The sequence below is a fragment of the Peromyscus californicus genome, unplaced genomic scaffold, assembly GCF_007827085.1.
Source record: "Peromyscus californicus insignis strain IS unplaced genomic scaffold, ASM782708v3 Scaffold_78__1_contigs__length_188168, whole genome shotgun sequence".
NCBI lineage: Eukaryota > Metazoa > Chordata > Mammalia > Rodentia > Cricetidae > Peromyscus > Peromyscus californicus.
The window spans coordinates 57,348-74,995 of NW_026294593.1; the positions used below are offsets into that span (position 1 = coordinate 57,348).

The 17,648-nt window shown below is 42.2% G+C and overlaps 1 protein-coding gene across 4 annotated transcripts in view; it reads left to right on the forward strand.

Annotated features, from left to right (window-relative positions):
* Positions 1 to 17,648, forward strand: part of LOC128100332 (NOP protein chaperone 1-like) — a 168,446-nt gene that overhangs the window by 50,186 nt on the left and 100,612 nt on the right. For 3 of the 4 annotated variants that reach the window (XM_052722369.1, XM_052722370.1, XM_052722371.1), the window contains exon 3: positions 90 to 183. In XM_052722369.1, coding sequence (XP_052578329.1) covers positions 90 to 183 — 94 coding nt within the window. Of the gene's footprint in view, positions 1 to 89; positions 184 to 5,242; positions 7,347 to 17,648 lie in introns of those variants that run through there. The other variant, XM_052722372.1, reaches the window with a different exon arrangement.

The window sequence follows — 17,648 nt, forward strand, 5'->3', positions numbered from 1 at the left end:
ACATGCCTCATTACCTGTCCTTGGTAACATATATCTGACTTCCTCCATGTATGACTGGCAAATCTCCCACCTGATACTCTTTTTCATAGTTCCTGTCTCTGTCCCGAAGTCGTCCTGTGTCGCGTCCCCGTTGACCAGCAAGGAAGACGCAACACCAGGCTCTTCTCCAAGCAGTGTACTCAGGTACCTTGAAACAATCTTCTGACCCCGGGGAGAGCCAACCCACAACTTAAATAGCCTCTGGGTAGCCTACCCCAGTCTGCCATGTGGGTACTGCGGATAGGTCCAGGTCTGCGGAAGCAAGCCAGATCCTAGCCTTAGCCAAATAAGGAGTTATTTTTCAGAGTTGTTTTTCAGAGAGCACTCACCGTAGGGAGGGTAGAAGGCGGAGGCCAGCGTCATCTTGGAGGTGCGGCTGCACGCAGCTCTCTACAGTCCTGCCTATCCTCACCTGCCTATCCTCTTGGCTGTTCAGCTCTTAATAAACCAATTAGAAGGTACGTTAGGCAGGTGAGGAAGAATAATGACACATCTTCACACAGTGTACGGAAATATTGTCCCAACTTCTCTAGCTTGTAATCCAATAAAGGGCTCTCTTCTCTAACATCAATAAACTGTATACAATAAATAAAATTATGAAAACTATAAGGTAAGACATTCACAATGTCCAGTCCATTTGTATTTGGCAACTTTGGAGAAAGTACTCTATTATCTATTATCTCTCTTTGTGAGTCCAGAGTTTTGTACGTGAAATCACTTTCTATTATAAATTGTATGATCAGCTGAAAAGTATCTTGTAGTCCTTAAAGCATTTTCTTAGATGAGCAACCTAATTTTTTTTCAATGTTAATAAGTAATTTAATTTTACATATCAGCCATGGATTCTCCTGTTCTCCCTCCTCCCGCGCCCACCCTCCCGGCAATCCAACGCCCATTCTTATCTCCTCCAGGGCAAGGACTCCCTGGGGATTCAGCCCAGCCTGGTAGATTCAGTTGAGGCAGGTCCAGTCCCCTCCTCCCTTTACCCAGGCTGAGCAAAGTGTCCCTGCATAGGCCCCAGGCTCCCAAAAGTCAGCTCGTGCACTAAAGACAGGTCGCGGTCTCATTGCCTAGGGGCCTCCCAAACAGTTCAAGCTAATGGACTGTCTCACTTATCCAGAGGGCCCAGTCCAGTTCCATGGGGGCTCCTCAGTCATTGGTTCATAGTTGATATGTTTCCACTAGTTTCGCTATTTGTCCTTGTGCTTTTTCCGATCATGGTCTCAACATCTCTCGCTCATGTATGAACAATCCCTCCTCTCTCTTGCCGATTGGACTCCCGGAGCTCCACCTGGGGCCTGGTCGTGGATCTCTACATCCGCTTCCATCAGTCATTGGATGACAGTTCTATCCTGACAGGGTGTTTGGCCATCCGATCACCAGAGTAGGTCATTAGGACTTTCTCTCGACCATTGCCAGTAGTCTATTGTGGAGGTATCTTTGTGGATTTCTGGGGATGTCTCTGGCACTCTGGTTCTTCCTATTCCGATGGCGTGTTCATTTATTATGGTCTCTCTTTCCTTGTTCTCCCTCTCTGTTCTTGGTCCAGCTGGGATCTCTCGCTCCCCTAAGCTCTCTTTCCCCCAACCCTTGCCCTTCATTACCCCCCTCACGTCCAGTTTGCTCATGTAGATCTCATCCATTTCTCTGTTGTTGGGCAATCCCTGTGTCTTTCTTAGGGTACTCTTTACTAGGTAGCCTCCCTTGAGTTGTGAGTAGCAGTGTATTCATCCTTTGTTTTACATCTAGTATCCACCTATGAGTGAGCACATACCGTGTTTGTCTTTCTGAGTCTGGGTTACTTCACTCAGGATGATTTTTTTCTAGATCCATTCATTTGCCTGCAAACCATATGATGTCATTGTTTTTCTCTGCTGAGTAGTACTCCATTGTGTATGTGTACCACATTTTATTTAGGCATCTATATTTGGGATGATTATTTTTTTTCTCTGCTGAGACCATTCCTCTGTTGAAGGGTATCTAGGTTGTTTCCATGTTCTGGCTATTACAAACATGCTGCTATGAACATAGCTGAGCAAGTGCCCTTGTGGTATGATTGAGCATTCCTTGGGTATATGCCCAAGAGTGGTATAGCTAGGTCATTGGGTGAGATTGATTCCCAATTTTCTTTCTTTTTTTTTTTTTTTTTTTGGTTTTTCGAGACAGGGTTTCTCTGTGTAGCTTTGCGCCTTTCCTGGAACTCACTTTGGAGACCAGGCTGGCCTCGAACTCACAGAGATCCACCTGGCTCTGCCTCCCGAGTGCTGGGATTAAAGGCGTGCGCCACCACCGCCCGGCGATTCCCAATTTTCTAAGAAAGCTCCATATTGATTTCCAAAGTGGCTGTACAAGCTTGCATTCCCACCAACAGTGGAGGAGAGTTCCCCTTGCTCCACATCCTCTCTAGCATAAGCTGTCTTCAGTGTTTTTGATCTTAGCCATTCTGACAGGTATAAGGTGGTATCTCAGAGTAGTTTTGATTTTCATTTCCCTGATGATTAGGGATGTTGAGCAATTCCTTAAATGTCTTTCAGCCATTTGAGCTTCCTCTGTTGAGAGTTCTCTGTTTAGCTCTATAGCCCAATTCTTAATTGAACTGTTGGGCATTTTGATGTCTAATTTCTTGAGTTCTTTATATATTCTAGATATCAGCCCTCTATCAGATGTGGGATTGGTGAAGATCTTTTCCCATTCTGTAGGCTGTTGCTTTGTCTTATTGACCGTTTCCTTTGCTCTACACAAGCTTCTCAGTTTCAAGAGGTCCCATTGATTAATTGTTTCTCTCAGTGTTATATTTAGGAAGTGATCTCCTGTGCCAATGCATTCAAGACTACTTCGTACTATCTCTTTTATCAGGTTCAGAGTAATTGGATTTATGTTGAGGTCTTTGATCCACTTGGACTTAAGTTTTGTGCACGGTGACAGATATGGATCTATTTACAGCCTTGGACATGTTGACATCCAGTTATGCCAGCACCATTTGTTGAAGATGCTTTCTTTTTTCCATTGTACACTTTTGGCTTCTTTGTCAAAAATTATATGTTCATGGGTGTGTAGATTAATGTTAGTGTTTTCAATTTGATTCCATTGGTCCGCAAATAGGTTTTTATGCCAGTACGAAGCTGTTTTTATTAATGTAGCTCTTGAGTAGAGCTTGAAGTCAGGGATCATGATGCCTCCAGACATTGTTTTATTGTACAGGATTGTTTTTTTTTAATTTATTTTAATTTATATCATGTGCATTCATAGTTTTGCCTGCACGTATATCCATATTGGATCCCCTAGAGCTGGAGTTACAGACAGTAGCAGCCTTGTGCTTACCCATTTCCACTCCCTAAAAAAAACTGCATGGTCCATTGAATCCCACAGTATGGGGACGCCCGTGGTGCTTGAGTCTGGAGAGACATTCCCTCTCGGACCTCTTTTCACAACCTTTAGAGGGCCAGGGCCTCTGTAATCCTCCATGCAAAGCCTCTTTCAGAGCCCTCCTTTTAGACCATTTGAACCTGGTTTATGTTGGCCCTTAGATTTATTACTAAGAAGGGGAGATGTCAGGGACAAGAACGGAGCCTCTAGTTAATGGAAAAATACAGACCCCTGATAAGACAGGGAAATAGAACATCTTGCAGTCAGGTTGCCTAGCATATATTGTACACGCTAGAAGTTGCTCATTTTCATGCTGCCACCAATAAGGGGCATGCTATTTTACTAATGGAAAGGGACCTAAATACTTTTAGAATCACTTGCTTTTTAAAAAATGGAACAGTTGTTTCTCAAATAACAGTTCTGTTTCTTTTTAAACAGAGAAATAACACTGTGACCCATGTTATTGTGTTAGGATTCTAGTGTTCCCTGTTTTTTAGTATTCTTAGTATTTTATGTCATTCTAATAAATTTTTCTAATTTCTCTTTTTCCCTTTCAAAATAGGTTTTCCTCACATAATACATTCTGTTTATATTTTTCCCTTCTACTATTCTAAACTCCTTCCTACCTCTCCTCCCTTCCAAATATACTCCCTCTCTGTTGGTCATTCGAAAACAGTCTTTCTATAGGATAATAATAAAATAAAATATTTTTATGTATTTAAGTCGACAGAGTCTGCAATGAAAGACTATTCTAAATCAGAGTCTCACCAGAAAAAAACTAAAACATGGTGCTAGTATCCTTTTTAAAATAAAAGACAAAGATTTTTTTCATCTCTTAATTATATGCATACATCTGTGCATGTGTATGAGAATGTGCATCTGAGTACAGTTGTCCATAGCAGCCAGAAGAGGCATCAGATTTCCTGGAATTAGAGTTCCAAGCAGTTGTGAGCCAATTGATGTGGGTGCTGGGAACCAAATTTGGGTCATCTGGAAGAGAAGTCTGTGCTCTTAGGCACTGAGCCATCTTTCCAGATTCTTTTAACCTTTCTTGGATAAATTTTCCACCGTATGAAATGCTTCTGTACTAGTTCTACAATGCAGAAAATCATCATCAGGAAAACCAAGAAATTCATTGTGCCCCTTTTTTGTTGCTTACCCACTCACAAAGAAGAACATTGGACACCAAATGGGCAGTTATTTACTGGATCTAAACCAAAATTTTAAAACATTTCTGAGTTCATCAAGAAGAATGATTCATCTGTCATGTTTACAGTAGAACCATTGCCAGAGAAAATTATTTTTCCACAGGATTCTTCTCTATTATCAGGGCCTGGTACCCCAGAAGAGTGGCTCACTCTCACTTTATTCATAAAATCCATGTAGCTAATGGCAGCGGTCTCACTGATCTACATCGGATATGCAGTCACAACTGCCAAGGACTATGTTTGATATCTACATAGACAAAAGTTATGTTTACGTTCTGAAAGTTGAAATTCTATATATGTGTTTATTTGTTCAGTGTTTAATGCAATAGAGGTTTCGAGCTTTAACTCTGTTCTAGGCCTAGGGGTCTAGGGCTGAGGTCAGTTAATGGCAGCTAGGTTTTTTTTTCTTTTGTGGTCAACATAGATCAAGTAAAATGCTGTGTATTTACTGAGTAACTGACTGTTCATAATTTATGAGATCTACACGTTGGAAATGTAACAGGCTGCAACCACACCCGCCAAGGCTGAAGCTTATGTCAGGCCCATGGTAGTCAATGACCTCAGCAGCACTACACCCTGTGATGTATTTTTATCAGTTTTTTTTTATTTTTTTTTTATTTTTTTTTCAGTTTTCTATAGGAAAGCAACTGAGAAGAATTAGAAACACAAAGGCAAATTTTTCTCTTGTTCCATCACTGTTTTCCAAAAGCAGAAGAGACATCTCAAACAATGGTTCACAGAAAATGATTTCACTTAAGTCCTGTATGCCTTGAAGTGACAATATAATGCAAATCGTTGCATAGGATGGTCCCCTCACTGGTTATATGCAGCTATGTGAAATAATGGGTTTCTTAACCTTTGAAACTTGTGTATAACTATGATAAGCAGGCCAGAATAGGGCACCAGATCCCATTACAGATGGTTGTGAGCCACCGTGTGGTTGCTGAGAATTGAACTCAGGACCTCTGGAACAACAGCCAGTGCCCTTAACCTCTGAGCCATCTCACCAGGCCTCCCCTCATCTCTTTTTATCAAGATATAATCTGAATTCAAAAATAGTTTTAGGGATAAACAGAGATGCTATGACTACACAAATTTGTACAACAGAATATTACTACTGATTCATATCTAAAGTAACCTGTATCCCCAAACCCTAGTGAACTAGAACTAAATGTACTAGATGATTTTCTGTTGCTCGCTGTTTTGAACTTTGAAAGTATAAGAGTAGTCTACCAATTTGGCCTCTGGCCACTGGGACCTTGGTTATGTCACATCACATCAAACAGCATCATGTCTGGGACATGAATGGTCGACTACAAACCTCATAAGGTTTCCCTTTGCTATCTATACAAATAAAACACAGTTGTTGTGACATGTACAATCTTATTCAGACCCCAAACACTGACTCTAATAAGTAATGGGTTTTTGTATTTACACCGTACAGATATTCAAAATGGTTGCCATGAAGTAATTTTATGAACTATAATTTGATTCATTGCAAATTTGCTTTAAATGTAAGATATTTTTACATTATAGCCACCCACCATGCTAACTTAACTGCCTTCTCTGTGTGTTGGTGTTGGTGTTGAGCGTTGACGGGGCTGGCCTGTTTTGTTACTACCTTCTTTAGAGGTGGTAGTCTGTAAATACTCCCTGCCACTCCCTGCCATTGCCACCCGGCAGGTGTTCAAGAGTTCTGTCTTCTTGGGGGGGGGACATTTTTGTTATCTCGGCCCTGGTTTCCCTGTCCGTGAATGCTCAAGGCATGCCCCGGAAGAGAGCCTTACGGATACTGCAGACCTCCCCACGCCCACCCGCATTCATTCCCGTTCTTCTCTGGCAATCGAGTGTGCAGGTTGTTGCCTGCACGCGCGGCGGTGCCATGGCTGGAGGCCGGTCAGGCCGGGTCCATCCTGCCGTCAGTGAGAAAAGTCTCTTCTCTAGCGATCTGAGGAAGGTGCGTGCTCTTGCGGTCTGTTGGGGTTCCCTTCTGCATGGTCCCCCTCGACTGCCTGCCCTAACCGCCCTATGTGTAGCTTTGGCCGGGTGTCCACCCTTGCCCGTCTCCGGGGAATCCCGAGTGTTTGTGCCCCTTTGGCTGACCGATAGCCTGTAGTCGAAATTACTAGTATAAACAGAAGGAAAATAGGGCTATGTATCCCCACAGGCATCAGCACTCTGGGATTTTTTTACCAGACTCAAATACACCATCTCCGACTTCACTTGATAAATCAGAAGCAGCATTTCCATCAGCCATAGACATTTCCACTGGATGAACACACCTCTCGCTATCCCACACTGGTAACTCAGCATCTGGAGGATAAACACACACAGCTCCCCTTACCCTAGCCAGAATCGGGGCAGCGTCTTTCCAAATACCTCTAGACAGATCTTTTCACCTAACCTGCGCCTGTTCCATAGGTCGGCCCTGAAAATGTCGGGTTGTGGCTATAAGGTGTAGTGAGAAGCCATTCCAGCTTTGATCTGGAAGTTCCAAACCCATTGAGGCTTCGGTAACTGTCATGCCTACAAGGCGGGGCCTAGAGAGGACCCTGAAGACTCGAGATCTGGATGGGCCAGCTCTCTTTGTTCCTGGACCCTGGTCGCTGGAGGCAGACCGAGCAGAGTTCTCCAGAGAACACCGCCGGACTGCGCCACACCTTTGCGAGTCCCCTGTTACCTATCCCTTCACTTGTAAGCTACCTCACAAAATAAACCTCCATTTTAACTACATGGAGTGGTCTTAGTAATTTCACCAATAGTAGGGCCCTGTTTATTAACCATTAAAAAATTTAAAATGTATAAAACAGATGATAACTTTACATTTGGTCCTGATTCTGGCCCCATAATCTCCCCCTCTTTTATTTTAATTAAATACTGCTTGATGGTAGCCTGTGCTCATTCAACTATTGCTTGGCCTTGAGGAATATAAGAAATGCCAATAACATGATGAATAAACCAGGCAGCACAAAATTGTGCAAACCTTCTGCCCATATAAGCTGGGCCATTATCTGTTTTTACTTGTCTGAGAACTCCAAGGTGAGCAAAAACTTCAATACAATGGCTTTGTACATCAATCAATGGTCCACCTAGATTCTGTATTTCAACTGTATTTCATGCCTGGGAAGCATGCTGTGCTTCTGCAGGCTGTGTTGATGCAGTTGGAGAAATAATTTTCTTAAAATCTCAAATCTGCCACCCTGACGCACACCTGTCTTAAGCCCTTGCCACATCCCTGGTCATCCATTGAGCTTCTGAGTGTAAGATCCAGGATGGGAGAACTGGCCAATGCTAGTCACAGGAAACAGTATTGACAAACTGTTAGTTAAGTTTCTGTCAGTGTGAACCAAGAGGTTGACCAGGTAAAGAGAACACCATGGCCGTCTGGGAACAAGCGGGTAAAATGCCATATGACACCCAAAAAGATGTCCACAAGACACAGTTATTTGGCTTTTGTAGGGGACATTCCTCCTTCCATACTGTTTCTGCCTCTGATCTCATATGACCTGTGCAAAGCAAATGAGACCCAGACCCTTGACCTCACTCACTCAGATCTCTGTGCTGCTCCCTAAGTAGCTCCCATCATAGTACCTCTCCTTCCGTACTAATGTATGGGTGAGTGAAATGTGATTTACTCATCTCCATCAATGGACTGCAGCTTCTAGCAGAGCAGTAGGGTTTTCTTGCCAGTCATGCAATGCCTTCCAGGAGGATAACTCCCCAGAAAGACTTGTGAATGATCACAGAAATGAACAATTGGATGGGATGGGTCAGGTGGATAAGTGAGTAGATGGTTATATGGGTGTGTGTATATGTGTGTGTATGGTTAGACAAGTGGGCAGTTTGGCCCTGCTGCTTCAACCTACCTGCTGCTGCTTTGTCCACAGATCATAGATCTTCCCATGGGCCTCCTCACAGCCTCCTCGCCTCCTCACAGGACTCTTGTAGTAAAATCTGCTCCCCCTGCAGCTTTCTGTTGTCCTCTTTCAACATGCTCACTTTTTCCTCAAGCTGAGTCCATTCCCTCAGGAGCTGACTGTAGAGGATGCTGAAATATCACCAAAAATGATGAGCTCCACCTGCATCTGTACTCCTGCCTCCTAATACCATCATTCCTGCATGGTGTCATGTCCCCAACCACAGATCCCTGGGATGAACCCACATTAGCCATGCCAGCATGACTTAGGTGCAGAATAAAGCCAGAGAATAGCCAAATTACAGATAGATTGAAACTACTTCTGAATACCCTGACAGCAAAAGGTATCCATGAAACTCCGAAAACTGGATCTCCTGCCTCTCCACCACACACCCTGGTGCTTACCTGTTCACAGTATTGAGAAAACATGAGCAGGTAGAGGGAAACCATGCTCTGAGCGGGGACAGAAGACCCAATGTAAATACATTCCATGTTTCCCAAAGAAACCAGCTCTGTAAGCTCCTGCCAAAGCCACAGAAAACATTCATGGTGCAAACCATGTTTTCTCTCTAGAAGCTCCAGAAATTGACAGGAAAATGTTGGGAGGCTCTCTCAGACTCTTCACTCTTAGGCAAACTCAGTTTTGGAGGCACAAGTCCAAGAGCTATGAGGCAGGCTGCTTGCTAAGAGGTCAGACAAGAACCTCAGCTCAACTTTGTTCAAAGGTGAAAAAGGGGAGAAGCTGCTGTGGGATGTCTTTCTGTATGCTGTGAATATGTATTGCTCCCATTGGTTAATAAATAAGCTGCTTTGGGCTACGGCAACGCAGGATGGATCCAGGCAGAGAAATCCAGGAGAGTCAGAGAAGCAAGTCAGAGGTGTAGGAGATGCCAGCTGCCACTCAAGGAGAAACATGCCAGCAACCTGGCCATGCAGCAGCCATGTGGCAAAATATAGATTAACAGAAATGGGTTAATTTAAGATGATAGAGCTAACTAGCAAGAAACTTAAGCCATTGGCCATACAGTTTGTAAGTAATATAAGCCTCTCTGTGTGTCTTTGGGACCAATTGGCTTCAGGAGGTGAGTAGGACAGATTCCTCCTGACAGCTGGGTCAGGCAGGACTGGAGAAACTTCAGACTACCAGAAGCAGTCCCTACCAATTTTAGGGGTCCCATCTAAATTAGGCACTCACCAGTAGAAGTGGGTATTCTCACTTAGCTCCTTGCACTTGTACAAGGCCTCACAAATCTCCTTGGGGAATTTCGTCACATCTGATGTCTCCTTCTCATGCAGTGTTTTCACCATCTCAAGCTCAGATATCAGCCTGTGGTAGAGCATGGCCTCAGGAGCAAAGAACCCCATGAACACAGGCCTTAGGGACCACATGAATTAAGGTTCTGTTTGTACTACCCTAGCCCACTGGATGTCACACCCTGAATCCTATGTACTGGACCTCCTGATGTGCATTAGTCTTGCCTCATTGCCCAAGGGCCAGGAAAGACTGGGTTTCAATAGGGACGGAGACAGGACTACATGAGCTCCCTCAGTAGACCTATAGGGGCAGACTAGCTGGCTAAGAGGGTCTGAGGAGTCTGTGCCACAGATCGGGGTCTATTTGAAATCTGCAATGACATTTCCACTGTCTTGAGAACAGAAATTCTTTCTCCTTATAAGGATACCCAGGGCTCATAATCAGTATTTCTGTGGAGGAGGCACTACATGAGGATGGCTTTATAAACTACCAAGAGTATTCCAATGAGGGACCAGGATGATCACAAAGCTGACAATAGTGATGCTCAATGTGGGGCTCCCTGGCCTCAGCACTTACATCACCAAAAGTCTTTGAAGCATGTGAATATTCAGGCCTACTATCAATCTCTGACTCTCAGGATCAGGAAGGACACACACACAGACACACACACACACACTGTAAGTGAGCCTATCAGAGACAGTACATAACATACTCAGACACACAATCCTCAACACAAGGAGATTTATTAACACAGCAGGGCAAGCAAGAATAGTTTGGGAGCCTGTCTCTTGATCAGGTGAAGGCAAAGAGCAAGCAGCAGGCTTTTTTAACAGTGGGTTTTTAAGTAGAAAAGGTTAAGTCTGTACTGAGTAAATTGTTGAGCTCTGAAGGGACAGGTTAGCCAGTGTAACCAAGTAATGAATTTCGATTGTTGGACTTTGGTGTTTAGTTTCAACAATGAGTCAGTTTCCACAAAAGGAAATGGACTTTGGGGACTAATTTAGGAATGTAATCTAATGGTTTATCAAGGGAGAGGGAAGTGAAAAGGGCAAAACCTGCCACTGCCATGTTTGCAACGTTTGGGCCCCTTAGAGAGCACTTCACACACACAAACCCACACACAGTTAGGATGTCAGAGAAATGCAGGTAAGTGGCATTGTCTCATAGTAAAAGGAACAAGACTAGAGAGGAGCAGGGATGAAATCCAGGCCTTCCAGACACACAGATGGACCAGGTAGGACCACAAGGCCTTTCAGGCTATTCCTAGAGCAAAAAGCAAAAATAAAGTGTCAAATATAAACACTCAACCTAGAGAACCAAGCATCTCCTAAACGCCAATGTCTGTCAAGGCCTCTTGAAATGCATGTTGTGATCTTACACCCTACTGACCCTCTCTGTAGATTGTGATTCAGGCCACAAGCTCTGGTTTTCACTTGGAGGAAGCAGAACAGCCTATGTCCTATCTCACTCACTTCAGTTCTGTCTCTCGGATGCACTCAGGACACAGTAGGGTCAAGAGAGTCACCAGAGAACAAGGCATGATGAATAGCTGTTGTCCAACTCATTGTTACAAAGGGCCAGGAATTCAAGCAGTTCATTCCTCTCATTGGTCATCATCTGTAGCTGAAGGTTAGGTTTATCCATCTGGTTCAGGTGTTGCTCCTGCTCAATGAGGAAGACGGGTGTGGATGATGCCTTCCTAGTAGTCCTTGTAGGTACATAAACAAAAGTGAATTTGTACAGGTGAATGGCATAGGGCCAAGAGAGATCATGTGGAGTCCCAAGAGGAGTCCTGAGAAAGAAGAAATGCATGGAATCCAGTGAAGCCCCAGAATTCAGAGCAGCTATCTTTAAACTGGGGACCATAAGCCATGTGTCTGTCTCCAATCTCTGAGGATAGATACATGCCTCAGGCCCTCTGCAGCCCCAGTGTCCCTGAAAGGCATAAGCAAGGCCAGCCATGTTGGTTTGGAATGGTCAGCGAATACCTGATGTGATGCAAGAAAGTCCTGGACTACCTGGTGCTTTGCATCTCCCAGCCCGATAACCTGTGTGCAGGACTAAAAGCAACTAAATGTCTCAGACCTGGGTACATGGATGGAAAGTTTCGCTCTCTGGTATTTATATCAGATATCCATGAAACCTACAGAAATCCACTGAGAATAAAGTGTACCATCATGCTACCCTGATACCTCATTAGTGGTTCTGTGCCTCCTTAGGCATTCTTTGACAATCAGAATGAACTGAAAAAGGTCCTAGCACAGCAGCTGCATCCTTGTCTATTCCTGGCCCTCTGCCAACTACCCATCAGAAATCCTCCACTTTGGATCTGCTCTTTAGGAACCCAGATAAGCAGCATAGGCCCATGGCTTCAGATGATTACAGGTATTGAACCCCGTTACTAGAAGGTCTAGTTCTGGCCTCAACTCCTCCCTAGAAAACCAGAGATCTCTCTTCCAGTCAGTATGCTCAGTCTTGCCAACATGTTTATTCGTGAACCCTATACGCACTTAATGAATGCCTCAAGGACAGTTGGCATTGCCACAACACTGGTGATTTCACAAAAGATGCCAAGGGCTCTCCAGGATACAACAGAATTTCCAGAGAAGGGACTGTTAGGGTTACTGCCAACAGCCTCCACCTATCTTATAACAAACTCTTCCCCAATTCACCAAAAGCCAAGCTGCCCTTTCCAGGAGCCTTCCCTGAGACACAGGGGAAGGCCTTCAGCACCTCCTTCCAATCCAGAGATCTCTCTGATTCATTAGAATCTAGTTCATTCTGATTCATCATGTATGGAGGGCAAGACTCATTTTCCAAACTGTGCCCAGGAATGGCTCTTCTCATCCTGATGAGCTCTAACTAACAAGATGAGAAATAAAGGATGCTAAGAAATTAGCTCAGTATAATGGGGAAGGAAGATCAGTTCCACGAGGTGAACAAGCACATCAGAGAAGATCCACGGGGCAGTTACAATGTATGAGAATGGTAGAGGATTGTGTGGGTTCTGTCAGAGCAATGATAAGTCATATAGGTACAGATGTAACTTGTACCAAAAGCATCAGGAGAATACATTCCATCCATCATGATGTTAGCAAAGTTGTTATCAACCATTGAAAGTGTGACTGAAAATACCTATGAACTGGGCATCCACAGGTGAGCCCTCTGACACCAAGAACAAATACAGGAAGAGTGATGTCCCAGTCCTGCACTCAAGGTAGAGGGAAGATGACTGGCTAGTGAGTGGCAGAAACTCAGAAACCTTAGGGATCACTTACATGCAGCAATACTTGGTGGCTCCTGCCCTGCTAGTGGGTTGTTATTTAAATGTGAGAACCTCTAGGTCTGGCCAGGGGACTTAACTCTCCCTGTTATTAGTGACACACACCAAAAGAAATCTAGTGTGGGTGAAGTGCATGGCTGGTATTGAAACCTCTTTAGTCCCTCTGGGCTTCCTTCCCACTCAGAGTGAAAGCAGAGGGCCTTCAACAGAAAAGCTGCAGCCTTGACCATCCCTGGCTCTGCCAAACTAACCTTGAAAAATCCACAACTTTGTTCTGCTCTTGAAGAACTCAGAGGACTAGGATAGGCCCATGGCTTCTTAGAAACTCTAACCCCCTTTGTCCCACTCCTAGAAGGATCAGCTGAAGCCTTCCTCCTTCAGGAAGCTCCCCATCCCTTTCCCAGGACTCACTGCGCTTTCCCCAGAACCATTTATTTCTTGATGTGTGACATGGAGACTGAAGGCCATCTTCCTTCTGCCTCCCTTTGGTCTCCCTGTGCTCGTCATCCTGTCTCCCAACAATCCTGTTCAGTGTAGTCAGCATGTCTGTAGGGGGAACACGAGACACTGCACAAATGCCCCAATGACAGTTGTTGTTGCTACAACACTGGTGACATCACATGGAATGCCAGGGCTCTCCAGGATACCCTAGAATGTTCATGTGCTGATGTCACATGGTATAGCTGTTACATCCCTGTCTCATACCTCACCCAAAAGTGACTTCACACCAAGTTGATATTTTTATGAACCTCTGGGTTCACAACGAAGCCTTTAGGTATAGCTGAAGTTTTCTTGGTCCTACCTGGTTCCCATGGTTCTGCGGTTAAACATCTGCTCAAACCCAGGTAAACACACCGAGGCTTATATTAATTAAAATTGCTTGGCCATTAGGTCAGACTTATTACTGACTAGCTCTTACACTTAAATTAACCCATAATTCTTACTTGTCTTTAGCCACATGTCTTGGTACCTTTTCTCAGTTCTACCTTCACATCTTTCTTTTTCTGTGTGGCTGGTGACTCCTGACCTTTCCCAGAATTCCTTTAGTCTTCTTGCCTCACCTATAATTCCTGCGTGACTACTGGCCAATCAGTGTTTTATTAAACCAGTGTACAAAAGCATTGTCCCACAGCTTTTCCCCTTTTCTGTCTAATTAAAAAGAAAGTTTTTAACTTTAACATAGTAAAATTAAATATAATAGAACAATTATCAATCAAGAATAACAGTTGTAATATCTCGTCTATATTTGTCAGATTAAAAGATAATATTCTATTTATCCTATATTTGTGATTTTAAGGTTTCATATCTAATTTATCTTTTAGTATAACCAAGAAAAATTATAACTATAACTATCTAGTCTTCAGCTACATCAAAGACCTTAGAATGATACAATATTATCTAAGTAAATAGGAAATGCATTGTAAGCAACTTCCAAAACTCTAGAATGACAGAGACAGCTGGCTGCCTGGTAAGTCACCCAAAGTTCCTCTGTAAAATATCAAGAGTATGGATGTAGGCTCAGTTCAGTTTCCAGTGGTCTTTTTGTTCATTCAGCTTCTTACTCTGCATTTTAGAAATTATGTAGAGAGAAGAAATTACCTTAAACATTTTCAAGTATACAAAGCAACAGTCAAATTCATGATACAGTACTGCCTTGATTCATTTAATTATAACTCATGTGTGAGTATAAGTCCAATTAATCTTAATTTTGTTATACTCTATATATATTTCTATTCTTGTTTGATGTATTATGTTTATGTAACTCATTTAGATTAGAATGGATAATTAAATAGATTAATAACTAGTCATCTGTGATAATCATACTTATAGCCATGTTAGTTAAGTCTTCTAGGTATACATAAATATATTTCAGATAGATAAGTAATCTTCAAATACTTCAAAGACCTACAGAATATGGCACTTAAAATATTTTTAAAAATTTAGACTTCCTGGACAGTGAGACATGTCTGCTCCTGACAGCACCGGATTTACTTCAGAGAGGAGGATGGGCATCGAAGACACTCCATATGGAGTTTATCTTCACCTTGGCAAAAATAGCCCTTTGGGCAAGAAACTCTTCTTGCCTGGACTGCTTGATGGACTGGACTTACAGGACCCATAGAAAGATGACCACTGAACTTTGCTTAACAAAATGGTCCTTCAGGTTCCTGCTTCTCAGCGAAAACTGCTAGACATTCTATAGGACACTGAAAAAAAAAAAAAATGACCGAGAGACTCTAGCCCTGTGGGCTGAAGACAGATGCCCCAACTTTACAAAGGAACATGAGGTGACTGTCCAGACTGTCACCTGTCTCTGTCTACCCTGCAAGACTCCCGAAAGTTGCTTGCATCCTTCTCTTGTTTCTCAGGTAATATTATATCCTTCTGAGGTCTTTGATGTAATTGAAGCTAGATAGTTACAATTTTCCTTAGTTATGATAAAAGATAAGTTAGATATAAAACCTTAAACTCACAAATAAAAGATAGATAGGATATCTTCTTTAATATTGTAACTATAATTCTTGCTCGATAATTGTTTTGTTATATGTAATTTTACTATGTTAAAGTTAAAACCTTCCTTTTTTAAAAAGAAGAAAAGGGGAAGTGCTGTGGATATCACTGTATGTAAATAAACACTGATTGGCCAGTAGGCAGATAGGAAGTATAGGCAGGACTAACAGAGGAGAATTGAGGGAACAGGAAGGCAGAGGGAGAGACTACCTGGAGCCGCCACTAGGACAAGGAAGATGTAAGGTACCAGTAAGCCATGAGCCACATGGCAAACTATAGATTAATGAAAATGGGCTAAATATAAGAGTAAGAGCTAGACAATGATAGGCCTGAGCTAATGGCCAAGCAGTTTAAATAATAAAAAAAAGTCAAATTAAGAACATTAACATTTTCTTCACAATTCCACCCAACACATAATCATATTTTATATAAAACTTGATATCTCTGAAATTCTTTTGGCATATTACAACACTTGAAATAAAACAGGATCTTCTGGGCATGACAGGACGACTGCACTCATGAACTCCAAGGTCAAGCCATGAACATTCTAGTATGGAAGAGAAAGGGGCTCACTGGCCCAAACCCCTAACTGAGAAGCTGGTGGCAGTGGGTGGCTTTTGGAGGAGGAAGAGTCAGTTTACTTTAGGGTGCTGATGCCAGGTAGTTTGAGCAAACTCAGTGATGGCTGTAACACATGAGCATATGGGCATGCAGTGCTGCCCTACGTAGATGGTTTAAAACAAAACAAAAGGCATGGATTTAGTAATGTTGGGATTAGCAGAGTGGATCAGGAACCATCTGGGAGAAATGAAGGGGAATATGATCAAAATACACTATGTATAAAAATCTCAAAGAATTTTAAAACTGTATTATTTAAAAGTTTGCAGATCAATAGCATTAAAAATCTAATACAAAAAAAAAAGATTTACATTCTGGTTCATTGTTGTTTTTAAAAATTAAAAGTCAAAAGAGAAAAAAAAAATCTAATACAAATTTTTAGGTTTGGAAACAATACAGTGAGACAGTCACTCACTGCAATTTATATTTATGCCCATTGGACCAGAAGATTTTGGCTCCAGAGCCACATGATGGGCCTTGTTCAGTTCATTCACCTATCCTTTTAACCCTTTTTCATTCCTTAGGAAGAGTTACATAAAGCCTTGTGATTCTTATTGAGCATTTCCACAAGTGTTCACATCATGTTCAGGAAAAGGTAATCTTAAGTGGCATATCCTTTTCTTTCTTTTGGTGAATTAATATTTGGCTGTGAAGTACCCTGGAACCTGACTAAACATGAACATTTGGATAGTCTTGTGACTCTGTTACTTAATATTAAGTTTCATTATTGTTTCTTTATTGCCTGTAGCCTTACAGGACAGAGCGTCAGACTTGAGCACTAATGCATGGGTGTTGATATTATATTTGTTCAGTGAAACATCCTTTGCACTATGGGAGCAGAAAGGCACCTCTATGCTATTCTAATAAGATGACTAGTATGTCCTTAGTGATCAGATTTGCAAAATTGCACAGAGTAGGCACCTTTTCCAATTGATGAAAAAGATTGATACAATGAAAATCATCTTACAAATTAATATCCATAGCAGTTTTGTATACAAAGTAGAACCTATTGGTTGTTAATTTACATTTACCTTGTTTTTGTATGAAATTCTACTGAATATCATTATAGTTTAACCCCTTATCTTCTCCAGTGCCCTCAGAGAGAAATACTCATCAGTATGACTTTTAGTTAAATTTTCAGAAGACATTGGTTCTGAATGTGTTAATGTATTCCATTTGTTCTTTTTTTTAAATGAGGTGACATTTTATTTTATTTATACAACCCATAATTTACAATTTGGAATATAGATTTTTAAAAAACCGGCATCTAAGGGTGTGTATTTCATTAAAATTAATACAAATGAAACAAAATTAGATGGGAAACTCCTGTTTGTTTTTATTGCCTATTTTTATCTCTCTTCTATTTGTTTTTAAATTGTGCCATGTCACAATAGCTGACAAATATTTTATGTGTGGGAGTGAATGTGTATGATGTTAGCTTCTCCTCCAATT